We start from the raw sequence: 27,997 nt of genomic DNA on the forward strand, positions 1-27,997 counted from the left end.
TTTTGTGAATATGTATGCAAGAGATCTAAACAATTTCTGCGTTCCGTTTTTTATCAATTCTGCTGATATTCCACCTGGGCCGGGGGTTTTTCCATTTTTTAGCCGTTTTACTGCTTTAGTCACTACTGCTACATCAATTCGTACTTGTTCGCCTTCTATATTTATTTCATTTTGTGCTTATTCTTTGTATTCTGTTCTTTGTTCGGTAAGTAAATTCGTATAATGATCTATCCCCTTTTTTTGGTATTAGCTGTATTGGGTTGTTGGAGTTTTATCGACTTTCGCAGTTTTAATGAATCTCCATGCTCCACTGTATTGCCTACCTCCGATATAAATATTTATTTCTTTGCACTTTTTATCCCATGTTTTTCTTTTTCCTTGCATGATCTTTCCTCTTGTATATTTTTTCTTTTTTTTGTATTTTATAAGATCTTCATCTTGTTTTGTGTTTAGCCATTTTAGATATAGCTTCTTTTTCTCTCTAACCAGTTCTTCAATTTTAGAGTTCCTCCAATATTTATTACTTTTGGTTATTTGTCTAGTCAGTTTATCATTAACTTATTTCTCCATATTGTTGTTACTTGATGAATTGATTTCGATATACAGTAACTATACAGTAACTGTATATCGAAATCAATTCATCAAGTAACAACAATATGGAGAAATAAGTTAATGATAACATACTGTATGTCCCTGTAAGTTGTATCCATATGGAAAACTTTTTTATTATTAATTTTACGAAAAAAGATATTCCTCATAAAAAGCTCTGCATGGTTCAAAACCTAAGATTTACCATCAAATATAAATTTTTTTGAAAATTATACGAGGTATGTCAAAAAGTTTGAATTTCACTCAAGAGTAAAGTAGCTTTATTTTTCACAATATTGAAAATTGCTATTATGAAAAGTTGTTTGGAATTAAAAACTATATTCTATTATGCAATTACATCCTTCTAATTAAAATTTTTTTTGAAAAATTATGGATAACTATCATTATTTTCAGTTATTTAAATTCAGATAACTTTTATTATTAATTTTACGAAAAAAAAATTGATTTTTAATAAAAAGTTCTGTATGGTCTAAAACCTAAAATCTTACGTCAAATTTTATCAATTTGATACGAGGTAGGTCAAAAAATATGAAGTTCGCTCAAGAGTAAAATCCGTTTATTTTTCACATTATCGAAAATTGTTATTATAAAAAGTAATTTAAAATTAAAATCTATGTTTCAGTATGTAATTACATCCTTCTAATTGAAATATTCTAAACTATAACGGTACTTTACTTTTGATCTATATTTATCTTTTTTGACATACCTCGTATAAAATTGATAAAATTTGATATAAGATGGTTGTTTTTTAGGTTTTAGACCATCCAGAACTTTTTATTAAGAATAACTTTTTTTCATAAAATTAATAATAAAAGAGTCATCAAAATTGAAATAACTGAAAAACATGTTAGTTATCCATAATTTTTCAAATTTTTTTTTCAATTAAAGGTATGTAATTGCATATTAGAATACAGTTTTTAATTCCAAACAACTTTTCATAATAGCAATTTTCAATATTGTGAAAAATAAAGCTGGGTACTTTACTCTTGAGTGAAATTCAAACATTTTGACATACCTCGTATAACATTCATAAAATTTGATATCTGATGGTTGAATCTTGGGTTTTGGATCATGCAGAACGTTTTATAGAGAATAACTTTTTTTCGTAAAAGTAATAATAAAAAAGTTTTCCATATGGATACAACTTACAGGGACATACTGTATATTTATATATAAATCTTGTTCTACCATTTTAATTTTAAGAATGAAAACACTTTAAACTCCTAAAAATAAAGCGACTATCACACTTGCTACAATTCAAATAGGAATTACGATTTGTGCCCTATAAATTTTAAAGTTAAATTTTTGTCCCTGTTTCGGATTCCTACATGCACAATCAAAGCGACCCAAAAAGGCCAGCCGACTCGTACGTACACGTCGAAAAAAAATTCAGTGTAGCAACATGTCCCGCATACAGAATCAAGCTTTTAACCAATTTGTTACAGTATGGCGGTGGCTCCGGTGGCTGATAAGTGATGTTATCTCTTCCTGTATTCTATCTTTGCCCCCATAAATAAGGGATCGTTCTCGTGTTGTACAATGTTACGCACGCATCGGCAAGGGTTGAATTTTGGCTTTGAGGGCCGTGTAAAAAATTGTGATGTTTTGTAAATGGCTCTTTTTTGTAAAGGAAGATATAGATATTCAAATATTCGAGAATTCTACAAAGAGAATTTTAAATAAACCTTTACTATAATCAGTTTTATTCAACATATCAATGAATAAAAAAAAACAATAAAATCCTTTTAGTCGAGGAAATGAAACTGAAAAAATGGCAAACCTCGCAAGTTTTTCGTCCATCATCGATTTGTAAAAAAATTTGGGATTAGACTCATTTTACCCTCAAGTTCATTGCTCTAGAACGGCTGTATATTGAGCCGTTGTACGCTTTTGGTTTTTTAAGGGTGAAAACTACCGCAAATTGTAAAAAAATTATAAAATAACATTTTAAATTTTAATATTGTCAACATTTGGTCCTTATTAGTTACATAATGATTGTTTTATGATTTATCACCCAGGACATTTTTCTCCTACCTATGCTGCGCCTTCCTTGAATAATTCCCTGTATAATTAATTTTAGGAGTTCATATCTGTCACCATGTGCTATATGACCCAAGTATTGAAGTTTTCTTATTTTGATAGAATCCAGTATCTCCCTGCTGTTCTGTATTTTTGTTAGTACTTCATCATTGGTTATTCTGTGTGTCAAGGAGATTCTCAGCATTCTTCGATATGTCCACATTTCGAATGGTTTTACTCCATTGGGACATTGTTTATTAAGGGTGCATGTCTCCACACCATACAAAAGAACAAAAAATATATAACATTTTAGTACTCGCTTTCTAAGATTTAGACTGAGGTATCTACTACATAATATTTGTTTCATATTAGTGAATGCACTTATAGCCTTTTCTATTCTAATTCTGATTTCTTTGGTATAATCGTTTGTTTCACTAATGTTTGTCCCAAAATAGTTATAATTCTGAACTCGTTATATCGTCTCATTATTTACCTATAGATTGATGTTTCTTTGATATAACCATGAATTTCGTTTTCTTTATGTTTAGTGAAGGACCAAATTTTTCACTCGTTTCAACAACCTTATTTAAAATTCTTAGTAGAACTATAATAGTTTCTGCTGTTAGTATTGTGCCATCAGTGTATTTAATTTCACATATAGGTAGGCCATTTATTTTTATGCCTGCTACTTCAGCTTCTAATGCTTGTTTGAATATTTTTTCCGAGCCCTGTCTAACGCGACTTTTGATTTTAATTTTATTGGTGTGTAAATTATTTATTCTTATGATAGTTTCTTGTTTATAATACAGATTATTTATTATTTTTATATCCCGTGTGTCGATATATTTTCTGTATGCTTTTAATTCAATTTTCTTTCCTCAAGTCGAATACGAAATTCTAAGTTGTTATAAGTCTTTAATTTGAAGTTTACTCGTTGAATCCTTTTTATCTTATATTAGCTCTTCACTAGGTATAATCGGGATTATAATTTAATATTCGCGTACCACCAACGCGAACGTAACGTCAAACTGAAACGAAGTCTGTTTAATTTCCCAAGTGTCTGCATTCAGAGAGCATAGAAATTAAAAATTTCCGCATCGAACCACTTCAATGGAATTATTTTTCTTCAACTACAGCTAGTTTGAAAACTTTTGGGTTTTAAGAAATTGGATTAGGATTTTTAATCTTCCGGCATTCATATATTATAAAACTTTCGGTTTATTATTTCGGTATAGTTAAAGAATTAAGGAATTAACGAAAAATAATAAAGAAAAAATTAGAGCGTGGCACTTGCTGAGTGCTAACAGAAGTGAATACTTCTTATACAGTGAGGACGTTTGAGTTGGAATAAATTCATTTTCTCGAGAGTGAGCATCTCTGAAGTTAAATTCCAAAACAGGTGGATTTTTATTTTTAAATTCTAATTTTTTGGCATATATTTCATACTAGTGACGTCATCCATCTGGGCGTGATGACGTATTCGATGATTTTTTTAATGAGAATATGGGCCGTTTGATAGCTCATTCGAAAGGCTATTCAATTTTGTATTCACTAATATAAACAATAACATAACTATTTATACAGGGTGACCCAAAAACATTTTTTTGAATTAAATTAATTGAGACAAAAAGAAGAATGTCGGTAATTTATTTAATAAAAAATACATTTTACTGCAGTCAGAAAACAGAAAAAAAGTTAATTTGAAAAATAAACATTGCTTTTCGCTTAAATTAAATATTCAAACTTATAAGAGGCTGGTGGGTGGCAACTTTAATATTGAATTAAAGCGAAAAACAATAGTTATTTATCAAATAAACATTTTTGCCTTGTTAGGACAACAGTAAAATGTATTTCGAATTAAATAAATTATACACATTCTTCTTTTTGTCTCAATTAATTTAATTTAAAAAAAATTTTGGGCAACTCTATAACTAATTATGTTAATGTTTATATTAAAGAATAGAGAATTGAATAACCTTTCGCATGAGCTATCACACGACGCCTATTTATATTTAAAAAAATCATCAATTATGTCATAACACCCAGATGGATAACGTCATTAGTATGATATATATGCCAAAAAATTATAAATTAAAAATAAAAATCGATCTGTTTCGGGATTTATCTCCAGAGTTGAATATTCTCGAGAAAATGAATTTATTCCAACTCAAACGTTCCTAACTGTATATTCGATTATATTCAGTTCTATTAAATTCGATTCTATTTAATTATATTATGTCTAATTTTAGAATTAATAAACTATCAAACAAACTTTTATTTTAAATTTTTAAAATATTAAACGTCTTACATACATCCAAACCAAGTAAAGAAGCATAAATAAAGTTACATATTGTTCGTCCGCTATAACTTTTCTCATGCGCCACGATTCATTTTCAAACAAAATAAGCCAAAACATAAAGTGAAACGTACGCCGATATGTGCAGTATATAGTATACAGTATACAAAATGTATATACACATCGACGTTCGTTTCACTTTATGTTTTGACTTAATTTGATTGAAGATGAATCGTGATGCATGGGAAAAGTTATAGCGGACGAAGAATAAAGCTTTTAAATATTTTCATAATAATGTAATCAATATTTTTTTAATTTGGCGAAAAATTTACTCAGTGATGAAGTATAGTAAATATTTCGTATTTTGAATTATCAGCAATCGATGGAAGGGTCCATTTTCTATTATTAGGCACTCCCGTTAAAGGGAAAGCCGTTAGACAAAAGCGTACAAACCTTTTTAAAGTTGCTAATAAATTATTCCTTTCAAAATATACTCAAATTTTAATTTTAAACATCTTATTTATTTTATATGGTAATTCAATTTACCATGAAATGTCATTTATATTTTGTTATTATTTACCTAATTTAAATAAAAAATGAATAACCATTTTCAATTTCGTTGCAAAACGAAAATACAGCCGCATCATTATCTAGTCCAATCAGAGAGTGCAGCAAGCACCTCTACCGGTTTCGAAACTTATTAGTCTCTCATCAGGAGTCACATATGTTGCTCTCTCTGATCCAACCAAAACAAACCCCGGCATGCAGTCACGGATTGCAACGATCTTTAATCTAATGGCATATAAAACAACATATTGTTATTCTACATCCCACCAGATTGAAAACAATGGGAACCTTCTCTGGTTACACCTCCGACGCTTCTACAATTTTCAAGCCATACGGATGCTGAGACTAAGGAAGATGAGGAAATTTTACAATTTATAATGCACGTGCCATCTGCCCAGCGCGGTAAAGTTCCAACGAAAATGGTTCCCTTCTTACTCCAATCAGAGTAAACATGTAAATAAAAAATGAATACCCATTTTCAATTTCGTTGCAAAACGAAAATACAGCCGCATCATATTCTAGTCCAATCAGAGAGTGCAGCAAGCACCTCTACCGGTTTCGAAACTTATTAGTCTCTCATCAGGAGGCACATAGGAGGTGTAACCAGAGAAGGTTCCCATTGTTTTCAATCTGGTGGGATGTAGAATAACAATATGTTGTTTTATATGTCATTAGATTGAAAACTTAGTCTTTTGCTAGCAGTTGCCGCCAGGGCATCTATGCCATTTCGTTCGTTGCAATCCGTGACTGCACGCCGGGGTTTGTTTTGGTTGGATCAGAGAGAGCAACATATGTGCCTCCTGATGAGAGACTAATAAGTTTCGAAACATATAGAGGTGCTTGCTGCACTCTCTGATTGGACTAGAATATGATGCGGCTGTATTTTCGTTTTACAACAAAATTGAAAATGGGTATTCATTTTTTATTTACATGTTTACTCTGATTGGAGTAAGAAGGGAACCATTCTCGTTGGAATTTTACCGCGCTGAGCAGATGGGACGTGAAATATAAATTGTAAAATTTCCTCATCCTCCTTAGTCTCATCATCCGTATGGCTTGCAAATTGTAGAAGCCTCGGAGGTGTAACCAGAGAAGGTTCCCATTGTTTTCAATCTGGTGGGATGTAGAATAACAATATGTTGTTTTATATGCCCTTGGATTGAAAACTTAGTCTTTTTTCTAATTTAAATACTTCTGGATACACCACAGGCGGCTCTGAAGACGCTGAAAAGTAGAAACCTTGGTCAGCCGATGGTGATGGCCCCGAATCGAATTTAATGTAAAGCCGTCTTTCCTTATTTCATTTTACTCATATTTGAGTACTAAGGATGTAGAATTCTGCTGAAATTTGATCTAGATAAGCAGGCATTTGACAGCCTAATAAGACCCGTCCTAATAGAAGAAAGATCTACATAACCCAATCAGTGGCGGCCGGTCAGGGTCGGCAGTGCCGACCCACACATTTATAGATATAGATTTTTTTTAATATTTGTATCTGTGAAATAAAAAAAAATCTCTCAGATAATACAGACTAAATTCTATTCATGGTTTTTAAAAAGATTTGATCAATCCGAGGGTTAAGTGATCCCTGCGCATAACAGACTTCTCAAAAAATGAATGATCCGAGCCATTCATCTGACTTTTCGGCTAGCCGTACCCAACTCATCCGTAGCTTGACGATTTACACGTTAAAACTCACGAAATAACAAGTCGATGAGCAAGCGAACATTGCATTCTCTCCGTGGGCAATAGCAGATACGGCATGGCAGGTTAAGCGGCAGGTACGGCACATTTCGGTCTGCCGCCGGTCGGTGTTTCATGTGGAAGCATGCATCGGCAGAAATTGTCAAAAATAATCACGTCGTTTTACGTCGTTTAATTCATGATACTATAAATAAAGAGATAGTATTTTCCCGTAGCTCAAATACGTCCGAGTTCGCGCATTGATTATGTAACTGGAGACCGGAAGTTGAATTTGAATTCTTGTTAAAGTTAAATGGGATTTGTATGCATTATGTGATGAAATTATTCAATTAGCAAAATAACATTAAACTTAGATGTATTCGAAAAGAATTTAGTGTCGAGATTCCAGTCAAAATAACTGTCAAAGATAAAATATAAAATACAACCGCGAACAATTCAAAGTAATCGGACATTACGAATGATTACGAACCATTACGAACTTGCCGGTCTCCAGTTACGTCACGACTTCCTGATGTGCAATGTATTTGTTATTTATAGTATCATGGTTTAATTGATATTGTAATTTTTTTAAGTTGTCAGGAATTATCATTTAGTGGACATGATGGATCGAAGCATTTGTTAAAAATCAAAGTAATTATAGAGAATTAATAAAATTGTTTTAGAAATACCTATTTACTTTCTGATTCGAAGTGTATTCGTAATACAGAATGAACTAATACATATAATCAAATAGTTACATTTTGAATAACGTTGTTGAATCTGAAATTTAGAAAACCATTTGCTTTTCACTGGAAGTAGATGAAACTTCTGATTATCATGTCATTCATAATTATCAATTATTGTTGTTCGATACGCGTTACGTGGTAATATTTATGAGAGGTTTTTAGGTTTCAGAGATGTGAGTAAAAGCAATAAGGCAGAATATATTTTTTCTACGGCCGTGCTAAAAGAGCCACTTTCACGCATGCATTTAGTTTCCGAAAGTTGCACTTTACCGCACGGCGTGCGTGAAAGTAAAATACCTTGTAATATGACAATGTAATATATTATAATAGAAGCAATACAATAATATTTAGATATTATTTACTAATTTATTATTGTGTTCATGTTTTAATGAAATTAGCGGGATAATTTGATGAAATAAAATTATTTTGACATAATATTTAAAAGTCAGATCAGTAGACAATTACAACGGTTTTCAATCTTCGTCATGGAAACCAATATCGTCGTCGTGGCAACCCATTATATTGAAAGTTTGGTTTTGACAACCTTGTCAAAGAATTAATTTGTGTATTTTAACTTCTAAATAAAAATTGATATAACTCTATTATTTTTTTTGCTTTTTTCCAAGCGTACGGCCCTAGAAAAAATCTTGTTCCTAACTCATGCGGAACGTGTCTTCCCCGCACTCGACTGCTTGCCCGAACTCCGCTATCACGTCGTTCGGGTCAACGATAGTCTCGTGCGTAAAAGTATCACTTTCCGCACTAGTTAGGAAAATATCTATTTGGTGTTTTAAAGAACAGATTCAAATTTTTTGATATCAAAAATAAATTGGTAGGGCAAACTGGGGCAATCTTATGACGGCGTTGCTGTGATTAGTGGTGAATTGAATGGTCTCCAGGCAAAAGTTAAAACTATTGCATCACAAGCTTTATTTACTCACTATTATGCGCATATAATGAGTTTAGTTTTACATGATACGTGTAAAAAAATAAAGAATATCGTCTTTTCTTGGCAGTTTAGCTCACCTAAACGGATTACTGCTTTAGAACAAATTTGTTTCAAAAAAAAGCGAACAGTTTGTCAGATGCGATGAAATTTTAAATCTTGGTTAGTTTTATCTAAACAGATTATCTCTGGTAGTTTTAGGATCTGTAGCAGATTTTCGGGAATAGCTTTTGGAAGTTTTTGATTTTATTATCGAAGGCGATGATTTTGAAAGTGGCGATACCTCGATCTGTGAAGCAATCGGTTTGAGAACTTTATTAAATAATAATTACTCTTTTAATATTCTTTTAAATATTTTTAAGACAAAGTTTGCCCAAGATATTCCTTGTTGTTCAAAATCAATCAACTGACATTATTTATTCTAAAAATAGAATACGAAAGCTGGTGCAAAATCTCAGAGATTTTCGTAATGATAGTAGTTTCCAATATATACGCAGTGACGTTTTGGATTCGCTTGATATTTTCGAACCATCCCAAAAAAGGCAACGACATGATACATATCTCGAAAAACGAGTAAGTATATCTTGAAATTTTGGATACCTACTATTATATGCAAACAGATACTCGTTTTTCGAATTTTGAAGATTTGCAAATTTTTGACCTTTTTGACGATTCAAAATTTAAAAGTTACTTTTGCCAAAGAATTTCCAAGATATTTATTATTACAAGTTAGGTACTTAAAAATTATGCCGATCCAAATATTGTCAGAAAGTGGGATAAGTTACAAAATATGTATGTATAATTCTATGTAGTAAGTACTGCAATTCATTACATCAAACTGTTCATCAATTTTCTTATTACCATTAATTTCTGCCTCAAATAAACGGGATTTATCTTGTCTCAAAAGAATCAACACGTATTGTGGAAACACCATGAAACAAAAGAGAACCAAGTACATCAAATAAAAAAAAGCAAAAAACAACAAAATCTCCTATGATGATTTAAGCTTTTTAGTTTGATGGTATACCTATATGAGGAGACAAAAAAACCTTGCCGACCCTGTCTCCAAGGCCACGAGCCGCCACTGAACCCAATGAAACTTATGAAGCTTACAAAAATGAGAATGGAAGGATCGACGGCAGCAATAATAACAGATTGAGCCATCACCAAATTATATATATATATAGAAAGAGCATCTTCCTGAAGTATGACAGCGACTCTCTATCAGCTCCAAAAATGAGATTAAACATTTGTAAAAAACATGGATTTAAAAACCTTTAGATCCAAGCTATAGAATAAACTGAAAACAATAGGGAACTTGCATAAAATTTTAAATTTGAAAAAATGTTATAAATCACAACAGAACATAATTTAAAATATGTATCAAAGGTAAAAAGTTTTGTTTGTGTTTCGTTTGGCCCCTAAAGACGATTAAAAATTCAAATTATACCAGCCAGCCCAAAACGCGTCGTGACGTCATCGGGCTATATGTTTACATTCTGAACCAACAATTAGACATTATAAACGTCAGTAGAAAATGCAGTTATGTGACGTTACAAGTGTTTTTGATCGTTTGAATAAAAAATTTCGACGGTTAAACTGCAAAACCTCGTAAGTCAGCTTTATGTATCTTTAGAGGAGAGACGAAAAACCTGTTGGCTTCTTTATGTAAGATTCAATGTATTCGTTGTTTGTGTGTAGGGTTCTTTTTAGGTAACAATTCCATTACCATTAAGTAAAATCCAGTAATATTGTATTTTTTGTCAAAAAGCGACTTACGAGGTTTTGTAACTTAAAAACTTAAAACTATCATTAAACTTATGAGTTTTTGTCTCATAAAAATGCTACTTACGAGGTATTGTAACTTAAAATCTTACTTACGAGGTTTTTGTAGATGTCGCTAGTACCATTAAATTTAAATATTGACGTACAAGCTTTCGTAGTTTAAAAGATATGTAGAAGTATAAACCAACAAAGTCTAAAAGTCATTAACCGTCGATTTGTACTTTTACAAAATGGTTTTATTTTCCATAGTAAACCTTCTATCCTTTCCTTCAATAACTATATCAAACTCCAATCTCAACAAACTGGTATATATTATTACAATGACGTACGATAAATGTCATTAGAATATAAATATTTTTCCTTTATTCCGCGACGACGAGCTGGCCAAGTACCCAAGTAAGTGAAGACCAATAAACTAAAGAAGAAGCAGAAGAATATACCTAAATATAACCATAAACGGAACCATATAGTTAAACTATGACGTCACGGGTCGCTTGAACTATTTTAAAATACAGAAGATTTTAAATTTGTACTTTTAAGTTATTATGAGTTTTTGAAGCGTGAAATTTTAGAAATCTCATTTTTGTACAAAATTGAACAGTATTATGTAATAAAAAAAATGTGCAAGTTCCCTATTTATAAACAAAATAAGTAAAAATTGACTAACTAAACAGATCCTATTTGTCCACATTCAATTTTAATTGCACTTTGAGTTATTGTAAGAAACTAATCATTGTAAATGCCTGACCCTCTTTATAACATAGCCACTGACAATTTATGTATGATATTTCCCCTTTGAAATTTATGAAGCCCTATATTTCACTTAGACGTCAATATTTACCCCATTTTCATCAATCAGACATACAAACGTAGACTGGGATAAACCGGACGAACTGGCAATTATTTCTAAAGCCGTCACCAGTAGTTTTTATCAGCCACATTATAACTAACAAAATATTATCCCATGGAAAATTAAGTCCGCGTTTTCATTCGAAAAGACAAGAACTCGGACTGTAAATAAATTAATCTGTCAAGCGGCAAAATATGGTCGGCATTTATTTTAGTCTTGGCCTTAAAATATGATGCGGAAAATCTAGTGAACTAGATTAGATACACGAGATTATAAACCGATTGTTCTTGTTGAAGAAAAAACCAATTATTGTTCTTCGAGTTTAATAGTATACATAGATACATGATATTTCTTGTTACAGGAATACATAGCGTAGAGTTGAGTCCTCGAATCTTTACCCGTGCGTCATCATTTAAAGCATACGAAATAAGTCGATGATAAGTCGGAAATTGAAATTTACTAAACGCAACAGCAAGTCACTTACTGCCACTTGCTGTTGCGTTTAGAAAATTTCAATTTCCGACTTATCATCGACTTATTTCTTATGCTTTAAATGATGACGCACGGGTAAAGATTCGCCGACTCAACTGTACATAGTTACAGGAATTTTTACTTGTGATATTTTAAAACAAGCAGAAAGGTGAAACTAGCAGCTGGTCTTCAGAAATCCAACATAGCTAGCAAATTGCGAGACCAACAGGGGAATATCATCACAGACAGAAATCAAGAAATCTGCATATGGACAAAATATATACAGGAACTCTTTGATGATACTAGATCCGAACATCCTACATATGTGATGACCACTTACTAATCACATTAGATGGAGTGGAAAGAGCAACTTCACAACTAAAAGACGGCAAAGCTCCTGGACTTGACAATGCATATGCTAAATTAATAAAACTATTTTACACCGACGCGACGGTACTTAACGCCTCACTAAAATATTTAATGACATATATTTAAGCCGAGTTATACCAAGAACATGGCTGAAGTCGACGTTTATTGCTTTACCAAAGAAAACAAAATCCGTATCCTGCAGTGATTTCCGAACCATCAGCTTAATGAGCCATATTTTAAAATTGTTTCTAAAAATTATACATCAAAGGATATATAGACTGTGCGAAGAAAAAATCAGCCGTACACAGTTTGGTTTTCGAAATGCAGTGGGTACGAGAGAGGCTCTATTTAATATTCAAGTGCTATTTCAACGATGTAGAGACGTAAATTGCGATATTTATGCATATTTTATTGATTGCCATAAAGCGTTCGATACCGTAAACCACGACAAACTGATGAAATATTAACCAATATTGGACTAACCATATGTGATTTAAGGATTATCAGCAATCTGTACTGGAATCAAACATCGTCTATCCTATCGGGACAAAGGCAGAAGAATCCGACGATATCAAAATCAAACGTTGGGTCCGACAGGGATGTATACTATCACCACTGCTGTTTAACATCTACTCTGAGGAGATCTTTCAAGAAACAGTTGATGATATTGAAGGCGGAATTCGAATTAACGGACAGTTTATCCCTAAAAGTTACGCAGACAACACGGTGGTATTCGATGACAGTTCTGAAGCCCTTCAGGAGTTAATGAGCAGAATCGCAGAAGGTAGTCAGAGATACGGATTTTCGCTAAACACTAAGAAAACAAAATGTATGATGATCTCTAAGAAAGAACAGCAATTTGGACGAATCAGTGTGAACGGTCAACAAATAGAAAGAGTAGAAACATACAACCTACCTTGGTACGAACGTCAGTGGAAATTGGGACCATTTCATAGAAATCAAATGTAGAATAGAGAAAGCAAGATCTGCATTTCAAAAAATAGCAAAGTTATTTAAATGAAATGGCTTGTCGATACTCATAAAAATTAGGTTATTACGATGTTATACCTTTCCTATATTGTTGTACGGAGTTGGGTCGTGGACTCTCACAGATGCCACCTGTAAGAAAATTAAGGCTTTTGAGACATGGCTTTATCGTCGAATTCTGAAGATATCTTATACTAACCACATTACTAATCAGGGTGTATTGCTGAGAATGAAAAAGCAAAAAGAGCTGTTAATCACAATAAAATCAGCCAAAATCGAATACCTCGGTCACAACATCATGAGGAACAGTGAAAGATATGGAGTGCTGTAACTAATCTTGCAAGGAAAAGTAGAAGAAAAGCGGGGACCAGGAAGGAGAATGATTTCCTGGCTGAAAAATCTACGTACGTGGTTTAACATAACAACCACAAATCTCTTTAGAGCAGCAGTGTGCAAAGTACAGATTACCATGATGGTCGCCAACATCCGAAACGGATAGGCACTACAAGAAGAAGAAGATATCTTTACATGATATTCATTTTTATAGAGCAAAGCAAAATTGAAATGGCTTCATTTCATTTCAAATATGTGTAGGATTGTAAATAGTTTACCTTATATTTTAAATTCCCCTGTATATCATATTTCTTTAATTATTAGTATTTACAAACACGAAATGAGCGGTTGTCGGCGAGGCTCTAATGCACAGATGGGTGGGCGTATCTAATCGAGTGGTAGTTGAGTGAGCAGATTCTGTTTATTTTTAAGACGTATAAATAACAAAGTAGAGCCCTTTGACCCAATTTTTATTACTAATAGGCTAGTTCCCACGAAAGCGAATTTAACCATGAAAAGAGGAAGATTAGCATTAAGTAAAAGAATTTTGGTTGTGTGGGAATATACAGTCAGTCGATTCTAACATCTTAAACGCGACAGACCTGTTCTTAGGTTAGGGATAATACTTAGACGGGTATTATATTGATTAGACGCAAATTATCTATAAATACATTTCCCTTTTGTCAGAATAAGAACACGTAAAAATTTTGGTCGCAAATTACACAAGCAATTTTACATTTCGTTAATTTAATGGTATCAATAATTTTAGTCATCTATTTTATTAATTAAAACTATTAAACATCAAACGGACTTTTATTACGATCGTCTTTAAAGTAAACCTACATATGTATATTGAATTGTCTCCAAAACATAAATTATTAAAGAATCCTTTACTTTCGTCAGTAGTATTTTATTTCTAAAAGATAAATGGAAAACTAACGCAGTTTATAACAGTACAAAGCGGAGTCAGACAAGGTGACTCGTTAAGCCCACTGCTCTTTAATATTATAATGGAGGAAATAATAGAAGCAGTACGTAAAGGTCATGGTTACAGAATGGGGAACAAAGAAATCCAAATAATATCTTATGCAGACGACGCCGCATTAATCGCAGAGACAGAAGACGATCTCCAAAGATTAACACACATCTTCAATGCAACAGCCAAGAAATACAATATGATAATATCAGCGGAAAAACCAAATGTATGACAACATCTACAATGTAAAATGCACCCACTACGATGTAAAATCGAAATTGATGGGAAAATAATAAAGCAGGAAGCAAGGTTTAGATACCTGGGAATAGATATAACCAGTTACGGAGACGTTGAAGAGGAAGTACGACAACAAAGCTTAAAAGCAAGTAAAGCGGTGGAATCTCTTAATGACACAATATGGAAGAACAAAAACCAAAACAAGACACAAAAGCAAGAATCTATAAAGCAGCAATTAGACCTATATTGTCATACACGGCGGAAACATGACCTGATACATCTAAAACGAGACGACTACTAGAAACAACAGAGATGAAAATACTCGAATAATACGACGAATATCAGGGAAAATTCTGTTGGATAGGGAAAGAAGCGAACACATAAGAAGATCATGCTATGTAGAAGACATAAATGGATGGGTGACAAAACGGAAACAGGAATGGAACGAACACATTAGTAGAACGGCACAGGATAGGATAGTACGAATAGCACGAGATAAGTCACCAAATGGACGAAGAAGTATTGGCAGACCAAGAAAAAGATGGTGCGATAACTTAAACAATTTTTAGGAGGGTAATATTGAAGAAGAAACAGTTTTTAAAGCCTACATACAAGAAGGAAGAAGAAGAAGAAGAAGAAGAAGAAGAAGAAGAAGAAGAAGAAGAAGAAGAAGAAGAAGAAGAAGAAGAAGAAGAAGAAGTATTTTGCCTCCATTTTCAATAGACTACTATTAATTTATGATCTCCTGGTGACTTTTAGCTTTCATTGCTGGTAATGTTAATTTAGATCTGATTTCATTCACAGTACCGTTTAGAATCATGGTAGCAACTATGTGTTTTTTCTATAAAAAAAAACAAATTGACCATGTACTTATTGATAGTCGTCATTTCTTTGAGGCACTATATGTAAGGTATATAATAAGTATGTAGAGGTGCTAATATAGAATTTGTCCACTACCGTGTTAGAGTAAAATGTCAAACGAAAACCTACCAAGGATAGATCGGAATATATGTGAAGGACAGGACGAAACAGGACAGATTGCAAATGTTTACTTGAAAAATAAGTAAAAGAGTATTCCGTTTAGTTATGGCTATTTTAGACAGTAAAATTAAATTTAGAAGTTTTCATATTGCCTGTAAGACCTACGCTCATGAAATCCTTCTTCTTCTTCTTCTTCCTCTTCTTCTTCTTCTTCTTCTTCTTCTTCTTAAGGTGCCGTGCATTTCTATGTACACGTCTACCGTACATTGTCTTGTTAGGTGAGATGTTAGATAGTTAGTATTAATTTTTTCTCTTTTTATCAGTATTGCGAACCATTACATAGCTGTGGATTTCTGTCGATTGATAATATTGCTCAGCCATGACATCTTTTTGCGTCCTAGACCTCTCTTACTCTCTATCTTTTCTTCGAGTACAAGTTTCTGAAAGGTGTATCGTTCTCCTCGTAATATGCGCACTAAGTATGCAGTCTTCTTACTTTTTGCACAATCAAATCATGACTGAAAAATCTATGATAATATTAATACTCCAGGCTGTGGGTGAAAAATAGGTCGATTTCAGGATATAATTCAGGAATTTTTGAAACCTATCAGGTGCTGTAAAGGACGATGCCAGGAATAACTTATACTAAAATGTGACCAAAAATATTGTGAGCTTTTTTTAATGCGATTTTCATTTGTTAAATTTGCCATTTTTAAAGATTTTAATTTTGCAGATTAGGATATTGATTCTAGAGACAAACTTTTTAATAGAAAGTTGTAGTAAATTAAAAAACCTTCAATTTAAGCTATGGTAAGTTTAATTTCGTTTATTGGTTATGGCAAAACAGCCTGCGAAAAGTCCAAAATGGCCGTTTTTTACAATTGCGTTATTTATTGTACAAATAATTTTTTTATTTTTTAAAGCTTTAAAATGAAGATCTTTCAATTTCAAACATAAAAAATAATTTTAAGGCCGGATTAACGAATTTGTTGCTTAGATATTATAAATTGTTTATCCCAAGAGGTCAAATGTCGAAGGCTATAACTTTTTGAAAAAAAAAATCGCAGAGAGTTGGTGAAACATCCAATCTCCTTCTAAAGAGTTACATTTTCATATTCTGATGTAAATAAATGCGTAAAATATTTTTAAACCTCTAATTTTTGGGTTTGAAAATACATCGCACACATCTTATGGAAAATATAATGTCACTCAAATTCAATAAAATTTATACCAATAGATTCGCTTTAAATTAACGATCAAATCTTATCATTGCGCCAACTCTCTATTTTCAAAAATAAGAGCAGAAATTGATATAAATAAATCTGAAATCAAATGGGTGGGTACATAAGTTAGAGAGAGAAAAAATATTTTATAATACCCAGATTTTCGGTACTCCATAAATCAGCGGATTAGTTTCACTAATCCGCTTAGGCCCAGCGGGATTTAAGCTGTTATGAATAGCACTCAGAGCAATAATGATTGTAAACTAACATTTTATGGACTCCAAAAATGTGATTTCAATAAACTTTAATTGCAATTTGCGCCGTAATTAATCATAATTAAGAGTTGGCGCAATGATAAGAATTGATCGTTATATTAAAACGAATCTAATCGTATAAATTTTATTGAATTTGAGTGACATTATATTTTCCATCAGATGTGTGCGATGTCCTTTCGTTATAAACATTTAGAGCTGAAGCGGCCCTGTCCATCTTATGAGTTTCTAACTTACCGATTATCCAAATGATGAATTATCCAATTGTACCATATCCAATTACAGATTATTGTTGCTGAAGACGAAACGAAGATTTATAAAGAAATAAAAATTTTCTACAACCAACTGAAGCCGAGATAATTGTTTCTTTTTTCTTAAATCGTAGTGCCTTTATTTATAACAATTAAAAAATTATTTTACAGTCAGTGACTAAATAAAGACTTATATTATCTTAAAATGAAAATTATTATAAAATATAGTTACATTTAATTATTAAAAATTATTTTTAAAATCGTTGCTTTTGCGAGCGGCCGAATTTTGCAAATCGCCCGGCTCGCTTCAAATCCGCCCGCTCGGAAAATTTTTACGTAACTTGTATTACATTTTGACCGAAAACAATTTAATAATATTACAGTATATTATACAGTAATTATAATGTATACTGTATATTATAATGGTAATATTATTAAATTGTTTTTGGTCAAAATTGAATAAAAGTTACGTAAAAATTTTCCGAGCGCGCGGATTTGAAGCGAGCCGGGCGATTTGCAAAATTCGGCCGCTCGCAAAAGCACCGATTTTAAAAATCATTTTTAATAATTAAATGTAACTATATTTTATAATAATTTTTATTTTAAGATAATATAAGTCTTTCTTTAGTCAATGACTGTAAAATAATTTCTTAATTGTTATAAATAAAGGCACTACCATTTAAGAAAAAAGAGACAATTATCTCGGCTTCAGTTGGTTGTAGAAAATTTTAATTTTTTTATAAATCTTCGTTTCGCCGTCAGCAACAATAATCTGTAAGTTAGAAACTCATAGGCTGTACAGGGCCGCTTCAGTTCTAAATGTTTATAACGAAATTTGCCCCCTTATTTTCAAACCCGACATTTAGCTCGGCTTCAGTTGGTCGTAATTTTTTTTTATTTTTTTATAAATCTTCGTTTCGTCTTCAGCAACAATAATCTGTAAGTTAAAAACTCATAGGATGTACAGGGCCGCTTCCGCTCTAAATGTTTATAATCAAATTGGCCCCCTTATTTTAAAACTCAAAAATTAGAGATTTAAATATATTTTACGCATTTATTTACATCAGAATATGAAAATAAAGCTCTTTAGAAGGAGATTGGATGTTTCACCAACTCTCTACGATTTTTTTTTTCAAAAAGTTATAGCCTTCGACATTTGACCTCTTGGGATAAACAATTTATAATATCTAAGCAACAAATTCGTTAATCCGGACTTACAATTTTTTTATGTTTGGAATTGAAAGATCTTCATTTTAAAGCTTTAAAAAATAAAAAAAAATTATTTGTACAATAAATACCGCAATTGAAAATATGACCATTTTGGACTTTTCGCAGCCTGTTTTGCAATAACCAATAAACAAAATTAAACTTACCATAGCTCAAATTGTAGATTTTTTAATTTACTACCACTTTCTATTAAAAAGTTTTTCTCTAGAATCAATATCCTAAGCTGCAAAATTAAAAATCTTTAAAATTGCAAATTTAACAAATGAAAATCGCAATAAAAAAAAGCTCACAATATTTTTGGTCACATTTTAGTAAAAGTTATTCCTGGCATCGTTCTTTACAACACCTGATAGGTTTCAAAAATTCCTGAATTATATCACGTTTCTTCACCCACAGCCTGGGGTATAAGGAAACATCACTATTCAGAGCTGCCGTCAATAAAGTCACGAGAGCAAGTATGATAGCCAACATGTATCCAACGGTCGATCGTGGCCATAAAACAAGAAGCAGAAGGAAAAGATGTATAGGAAGATATAGCAAAAGCTGAGCGGATTGATTTTTCGAATTGTAAAATCCAATAATTCCGGTATTATTCAGAGGTATATAGTTAAACTTTTTAAATAAATTTTTGTATATAGAAAAGTATTTATTATATTTATTATAAATCATATTTATCTTGGTTCAGATTTTCTATTTCTTTACAAGACTCTAACAAACTATCACCATTGTCTGCTCTGTTAGGAGTTTCTTCAGAAACATTTTGTATTTGCTCTTGAAAGTAACATTTGGCAGCACGAATCTTAGAAAATGTATCTTCCAAACCTTTTAGTTCCTGGAGAAGGACATTGGTATGCTCTTTGGCTGCATTCGATTTATTCTGAAAAGAAAGTTGTTTCTTCTGTTCTTCACATATTTCTGTAAGCAGCTGGTTATCTCTTTGTGTTCTACTAAGCAGTTTTATAACTTCTTCTACATTATCTTTGGAGTAGGAGTTAGAGTTTTTGGCATATATATCTTCAAGCATCTTTTCACTTTGGATCTCATTTTGCTTGATTTTAAATTCTTTGTTAAACTTAAGACTTAGTAGTTTCCTCTTAAGTTCTTCTTGTAACTGCTGACACCTTTTCATGGTTTTTCCTAACTTTCCCTGCAGCTTTTGCTTCTTTTCTTGGTATTGGTTTTCAAGCCTAAAAGTTTCTTCATTCTTTAGTCGTTCCAATTCTGCTTCAAATCTTTTTCTTCTTTGTTCCTTCCATACTTCCAACTCGTAGATTTCACTCACAGCTATACTTTCATCAAGAATAACTGGTAAGAGATATAGATTTTCGTAGTCACCTTCTAGTTTACTACCAACTCTGTTTAAGGTTAAATTTATACCTATTTTAGCTAGTGGTGTCCTCGTTTTAGCTTTTTGAAATTCTAGTTCAAAGTCTGATGAGCTTGTTTCCAAACCTTTAAGATCCAGCGTCTTTTTTTCTGAAATATATTCTTCATTCTCATCAGCAATTATTAATTTTGGTTGGTAGTACCTCAGTAGCTTACCAATATTATCAGCTGTGGAAATGTAAGCCATTCTTATATAGAAATTATTTAAAATTATTTCCTTATTGGTTTCATTATTAAGCTCTGTAAATATTGTAGTGCAGTTAGAGGCCTTTGGATGAAGGAATTTGAACATGATTTTTGTCTCCTTAGGAGGTGATGTCCAAACAAGATATTTTAGGCTAACCAATATGACATATTTTTGAAAAATACCAAATAGAGTAGAACATGTACCCAAATCTTCGCTATCCACCATTGTTTCCACTGATTTTATTATTATTGGTAAACCTATTGTTTCTACAGAGCCTGCCTTTGATACAGCTACTGGCTCCTCTGTATTATGAGGACTTTGAGAATCAAATTGGGTTTCATCCATTTTACTAATATTGGAAAATATGCTTTTAGATTTAGGTCTCTCTTTAGCCTCTGCGTCATCTTTGAAAACTGTAGACTCTGCTTCTAGTTTCTTAAAGCAGGTTGGATTCTCTTTAATCCAAAATTCTAGGATTATGAAAGGTGATTTTTCACTGGATCCATATGGAACAATTTCATCCATGTCTGGGATCTTGAAATAATGCATTTGGGTAGTTTTGTCCCAAATATTTTCAGCGTTAAATTTTGCAACACCTAATTTTTCGCATCCACAATAAAAGCTTACAAATATTGACTGAGATTTAAAGAATTCATCCAATATCTCTTTTGTCGATAGTAAATTGACCGCTATCCTTTCGTTTAGACCAATCTTACCATGGATTTGATTTTGAAATGGTTTTGTTTTTATAGCTATCCCCAACATTTTAAACTTTAAGAAGAAACTACTGGTGTTAGCCTGAAAAACTAACACTTCTGGTAATAAAGCATCCAAATTATGGACATCCATTACTTTCAAATTGAGGGTGAATGCAATTGTTGCTAATTTCTCATCTCCAATTTGTATGTGCCCATTTTCAAAATATTTTACGGGAAAATCTTCTGGCGATTTTGTCTTTACTTCGTGTAATTGGACCTCTTCTTCTAAAATGAAGGGCATGTTTCCATTAGCATCTATATTAAGTCGTTCATTAATCAGGTTGTCTCTTAGAGATAATGACAGGAAGAGTTCTGGGCAGCTTTTTCTTTTATCAGCCTGACATCCTATAAGTTTGTACCACTTGGGAGTCGCTGGTTGAGGTCCTAACGATTGTGGGATAATTTGAGCACTTCTAAGACTCAGAAGAGCAAATCCTATGCGTTCTTTGCGATTTTGAAAGTCAGCAGTGATACATTCTACTCGTAGAGGTATGTTTCCACATCTGATCCTACGAAGTTCTTTCTTTTCTATTTCCCAGACCAGTTCAGTGTTGAATGGGGGAGAATCTTCTGGTGGAATGTGATCAGATTCTGCAACAAGACATTTAATTATTCAAATATTTTAATACATAAGAGTTTAACGAGAAAAAAAGGCTTGGAAAAATATAGGAGAAGAAACTAAGACTCAGGCAAAAATACTCAATACAATAAATAGAGATGGATTGATAAACTTATAGAAGAGTTGGAAGTAAATAGCAAGGATAATATAAAGCTATGTATACAGGGTGTTTGCTAAAGAATGGGTCATAGAAGACTAAGTTTTTCAACCTAATAAAAATATTTGTAAATTAAATATTTTTAAAAGATTTTTAATTGAAAAACTTTATTGGCCCATTTCCTGGTGACAACCTCCAAGGCTTCTACAATATGCAAGCACATGGATGCTGCAGTGAAGACTAAGGGGAAGGAATTCTACACTATGCAATTCACAACCCCCGTCTGCAGCGTGGTAAAGTTCCAGCGGAAAATGGACCTAGTTACTCTATAGGAGTAATACTAATAAAAATAAAAATGTATACCATTTTTATTCATTCAGTTGCGGTGCGAAACCAAAACCTTTCGACGTATCCATCTCCCACCGCAACTGACGAGATGGTAGTAGGTGCCTAGCGGCATCTGCTAAATAAAAGACTAAGTTTTTCAACCTAATAAAAATATTTGTAAATTAAATATTTTTAAAAGATTTTTAATTGAAAAACTTTATTGGCCCATTTCCTGGTGACAACCTCCAAGGCTTCTACAATATGCAAGCACATGGATGCTGCAGTGAAGACTACAGTGAAGATTTTTACCTGGGCCAGAGAAAAGCAGCCTATGCAGTCTCTGATGAACCTCTAAAAAGAGGTGAAATCGTCGATAAGAGTGCTGGCTGCACTCTCTGATCTGAGTAAAAATTAAGACAGTTTTGGTTTCGCACCGCAACTGAATGAATAAAAATGGTATACATTTTTATTTTTATTAGTATTACTCCTATAGAGTAACTAGGTCCATTTTCCGCTGGAACTTTACCACACTGCAGACGGGGGTTGTGAATTGCATAGTGTAGAATTCCTTCCCCTTATTCTTCACTGCAGCATCCATGTGCTTGCATATTGTAGAAGCCTTGGAGGTTGTCACCAGGAAATGGGCCAATAAAGTTTTTCAATTAAAAATCTTTTAAAAATATTTAATTTACAAATATTTTTATTAGGTTGAAAAACTTAGTCTTTTATTTAGCAGATGCCGCTAGGCACCTACTACCATCTCGTCAGTTGCGGTGGGAGATGGATATGTCGAAGATTTTTACCTGGGCCAGAGAAAAGCAGCCTATGCGGTCTCTGATGAACCTCTAAAAAGAGGTGAAATCGTCGATAAGAGTGCTGGCTGCACTCTCTGATCTGAGTAAAAATTAAGACAGTTTTGGTTTCGCACCGCAACTGAATGAATAAAAATGATATACATTTTTATTTTTAATGGGTCATAGCTTAAACTTAGATACCTGAGGTTAAAATAAGTCGATTTAAGCTAACTTACCTTAGTACAAAAGTTGATAATAACCGAAATAGAGGGTGTCAAAGTTAAACTTTTATTTTATTTATTTTTGAATATTTCCTGACAGGCATGGGACAACAACACGAAATTTGGTAAGTGTTCTGGGACTGTACACCATACTAAATTATGTTGAACTAACGTTTCTGGTTACTATCAGAGGCGTACGACGGGGGAACGTGAATGGTTGACCCTTCCCAAATTCTACGCCACTGGCGGAATTTCTATTTTAGTGCAATTTTTTGATTCTCTAATACTTTCTTTGTAAATAACATACTCTTCATTCGTAACAATAAATGCATTACTTTTCGAGATATTTGAAGCTAAAAACGAAGGAGCATAATACATTAATCAAAATAAGTCAGCCTTTTCATTTTTAACTTCAAATATCTCAAAAACTGATGACTTTATTGTTACGAAAGAAGAGTATATTATTTCCATATAAAGTATTGGAGAATCTAAAAATTATGCTAAAATAGCAGTTTCATCAGTGGCGTAGAATTTGGAAAGGGCCAACCATTCACTTTACCCTGTCGTACGCCTCTGGTATTAACCACAAACGATTACTTAACATAATTTAGTAGGGTGTACAGTACCTACACTTTCTGTCAAGTACCATAAGGATATGTCAAATAGTTTTATAGTACCGGGCACACATAGTTCTTAAAGTTTTAAATAAAGAATGAATTATTTAAAAAAAAAGAATACTTTTTATTTCTTTTTTTTTTGAGAAAAAAATTTGACATATCCATGTGATACTTGGCAGAAACTGTATACCCTACTAAATTATGTTAAATAATCGTTTCTGGCTACTATCAGAGGCGTACGGCAGGGAAAAGTGAATCGTTGACCCTTCCCAAATTCTAAGCCACTAATGAAACTGCTATTTTAGCATAATTTTAAGATTCTCCAATATTTTCTATGCAAATAATATACTCTTCATTCGTATCGATAAAGTCATTAGTTTTCGAGATATTTGAAGTTGAAAATGAAAAGGCTCACTTATTTTGATTAATGTATTATGCTCCTTCGTTTTTAGCTTCAAATATCTCGAAAACTCATGGCTTTATCGTTACGAACGAAGAGTATATTATTTACATAGAAAGTATTGGAGAATAAAAAATTGCACTAAAATAGCAGGTCCGGCAGTGGCGTAGAATTTGGGAAGGGTCAACCATTCACGTTCCCCCGTCGTACGCCTCTGGTAGTAGCCAGAAACGTTTGTTTAACATAATTTAGTAGATTGTACAATACTAGCACCACTTACCAAATTTCGTGTTGTTGTCCCATGCTTGTCAGGTAAAAATTCAAAAATAAATAAAATAAAAGTTTGACTTTGACACCCTGTATTTCGGTTATTATCAACTTTTGTACTAAGGTAAGTTAGCTTAAATCGAACTATTTTAACCTCAGGAATCTAGGTTAAGCTATGGTTCATTCTTTACCAAACACCCTGTATAAACACAAAACAAGCAAAACCAACATTTAAAATTGATGCCACAACAAAAATATTACGAAGAGTTATTTAAGACTACAGAGAGCACTCACAAATGTATAGAAAGATCATACATTGATGATACCAGCGAAATGAAAAATCCGTGAAAATGCGTCTTATGAGTATTTTTTACGTGTATAAGAAATCTAATGTAAAATAAAACTGGAGGCCCAGACGAAATCCCAAACCAGCTAATTAAGCGAGGCGGAGAAGAACGAAACGAAAAATATACGACCTAATAAGAAGGATTTGAGAAGAAAGAATGCCGGAAAACTGGAAAATAGGAGGTATATTTCATATTTTAAAGAAAGGTGGCAGAAAACATAGGTCCCACAGTAGAAATAAGGGTCAGGATAGAAACAGCAAGAAATTCATTTGTAAAAATGAAAGCAATTCTCTGCAACAAAGACCTTAGATTAAAACCGAGAGTAAGAGCTTTGAGATACTACGTGTTTTCAATACTGTGCTAGGTCATATAGCACATAATTTTTTTTTGATACACTGCATTTTTACAATATACTCTATATACAAAGTAATAACAATAAGTAAATGGTGTGTAAGTCAATTAACATGAGTTAGGTACCGTCCAATGACGGCTCTCTAAGCATTATTGTGGTAGATCGTCTGGCCATAATATAAGAGAATATTATTCTCTTCAGTTTTCTTTCAGCAAGTGGTTGGGTGAATAAATTATTTATTAATTTGTTGGTGTGGTCAGTGGTGTGATTTTTATATTTTATTGAATGATTCTTTATTAAGTCCTTGATTAGTGGGATGTCCAGATCATTGTGAAGTGTCTGGTTGGATACGTACCATGGAGCTTTACTTATCATACGGAGTATTTTGGACTGGAATGTTTGGAGTATCTTCGTATTTGAAGGTTTACTGCAGCCCCATAGTTCTATTCCCTATGACCAAACTGGTATAAGTATAGATTTGTACAGAAGCAGCTTATTTTCAAGTGATAACTGAGACCTCTTGTTAAATAGTTAGTTCATATTTTTTAGTTTAAGATCTAATTGTTTACGTTTAGTTTTAATGTGCGTTTTCCATATGAGTTTTTCATCCAGATGCAATCCCAAGTATTTGACAACTGGTTTGATGGGAATCGGAGTATTATTTATAGAAACTTGAGGACATGCAGGTTTTCTGGTTGTAAAAGTAATTTGTACTGATTTGCTGGCATTAACATTTATTTTCCATCACTTGAGCCAGTTTTGTAATGGGTCTAAACGATTTCGTACTTTTTGTGATGCTACATTAGGGTCGACATCCACTGCTAAGATTCCGGTATCATCGGCAAAAGTAGCTAAGAAGGTATCATTTCTGGTTGGAACGTCGGCTGTAAATACCAGATACAAAAATGGGCCGAAAACGCTACCCTGTGGTACTCCATAAATAAGCTACAGTCATTTAAAATGTGGTGTTCCAAAAGGATGCTTGGAATATAATGGTCACAGAAGAAAACGAACACTTAAGTATTGCGAGAAATGGGCAAAGAATATGAAATAATAAACACAACAAAAATAAGAAAGTTACAATATCTGGGAAACGTAATGAGTAGACAGCGATATGAAATGCTAAGACTGATAATACAGGGAAAGATGAGAGGCAGAAAGAGTATAGCAAGGAGAGTGTCATGGTTGAAGGATTTAAGGGGCTGGTTTAAATGCAGTTCTATACATCTTTTCAGAGCAGCGGTAGATGGAGTGGAAATAGTGATGATGATATCCAACCTCCAATTGAGAGACAGCACGTAAAGAAGAAATATTCGTTTAATATCATAAACATTTATCTAAGTCAACAGTTACTTACCAAGTATTCTGTTATTAAAGTTTCCTGTAATATATACCTTATTTTTCAGAAAATCCATTCCTCTGCCACTTTCTACAGAGAGAACAACATTTACATATTTTCCACTTAGCTGATTCATTGCGTTTTGGTATAAAAAAATACAAAATATGTCAAAAATTGGGTAATAGAAAAGTAAATGTCATAATATTGTCAAGATGTTTTACACTTAGTTTTTACTTTGTGTATATTGTCATTCGTGACGTAATTTTTTAAGTAAATATTTTTTACAATATAGACAAATAGCCAGTAAGGGCTCTGGTACACATAGACACATATAACAACAATGCATGATATGATCGTAATTAGTCTTTTTCTCATCTCATTTGGTCGGATTAGTTGATATTCTGTATTCGGTGTCTTTATTATAACTGTGTTGTCATTCCTTTAATTGTCTGTAGAGCCCACATTCCAAATGATTTCTGCTTCATCGGCCACATTCATAGAGCAGTAATACACAAACGTAACACTTTAGTGTTCGAAGTCTTAGCGGGACGCCGAACTTGGTCATTGGTGGCAAAGAAATATTGCTAATAAAAACTGTTCTGGAGATTTCAATAAGTCTCCAATTTTTTTTTTCGAATTTCAATGGCTTTTGAGTGGTCTAGTTGATTGTTTACTTATCTACCTAGATATACAGGGTGGGGCATTAGTGTGACAAAGTCCAATTACTCGTTTGTCGTAAGAGATACGAAAAAAAGTTATTTAGGTAAAAGTTGGGGCACACATAGTACCATAATTTAAAAATATTTTCAAATATACAGGTTCGTCCGTATTGACAGGGTGACACAAAATTGTGTTTTTTTTTTAATGGAACACCCTGTATATTTTACATTTTTGGATTCTCCTCGATGTTTTCTTTCTTAAAATATATGGTTTTGTAATATTATACGAGATAGTTTAAAAGTTAATTACGTCTTTTTGTTAATTTCGTAGCAAAATCTACACCCTGTAGAATTTTAGTGATTTGACATCAAATTCTTATTTTATGTTCAAACGATTTCTAATATAGCCTACTATTGTCAAACATTAACAGTATAGCGAAATGTTTAAGTTTAGTATACAGGGTGGGTCGAAACTCGGAATGAGTATTTTATGAGTTATCTTAAATGGAACACCCTGTATTTTAGTACTGTAATGAAATGATATTTTATGGTACTTTTTTATTTCTTAAGCATTCCCTATACCTAAGTGCTTTAATTTGTAAGTTATTCGTGATTCTTTAAGCCAAACATTAATTGTAAGAAAAATTACGTGAAATTTTATTAGGTGGCTGTGAAAATATTTAATCAGAAATAATTTTTGGAAAAGAAAATACATCATAATCTACTCTGATCCTTAATTTATTACTATTGGATGAAATATCCAAATAAATTCGTGGTTAAGTTTGTTGGTGCGCAAAAT

The 27,997-nt window shown here is 32.6% G+C and overlaps 2 protein-coding genes across 2 annotated transcripts in view; one reads left to right on the forward strand and one right to left on the reverse strand.

Annotated features, from left to right (window-relative positions):
* Positions 1-27,997, forward strand: part of LOC114333384 (monocarboxylate transporter 2-like) — a 141,756-nt gene that overhangs the window by 81,966 nt on the left and 31,793 nt on the right. The window lies entirely within an intron of this gene.
* LOC114333380 (uncharacterized) lies at positions 19,454-26,736 on the reverse strand. Its single transcript, XM_028283249.1, has 2 exons — positions 26,558-26,736; positions 19,454-21,750 (listed from the first exon to the last, which is right to left on the reverse strand). The coding sequence occupies exons 1-2, from the start codon at positions 26,673-26,675 to the stop codon at positions 19,487-19,489; spliced, it is 2,382 nt and encodes a 793-aa protein (XP_028139050.1). The 5' UTR covers positions 26,676-26,736; the 3' UTR covers positions 19,454-19,486.

This window comes from Diabrotica virgifera, chromosome 1 (assembly GCF_917563875.1).
Source record: "Diabrotica virgifera virgifera chromosome 1, PGI_DIABVI_V3a".
Classification (NCBI taxonomy): Eukaryota; Metazoa; Arthropoda; class Insecta; order Coleoptera; family Chrysomelidae; genus Diabrotica; species Diabrotica virgifera.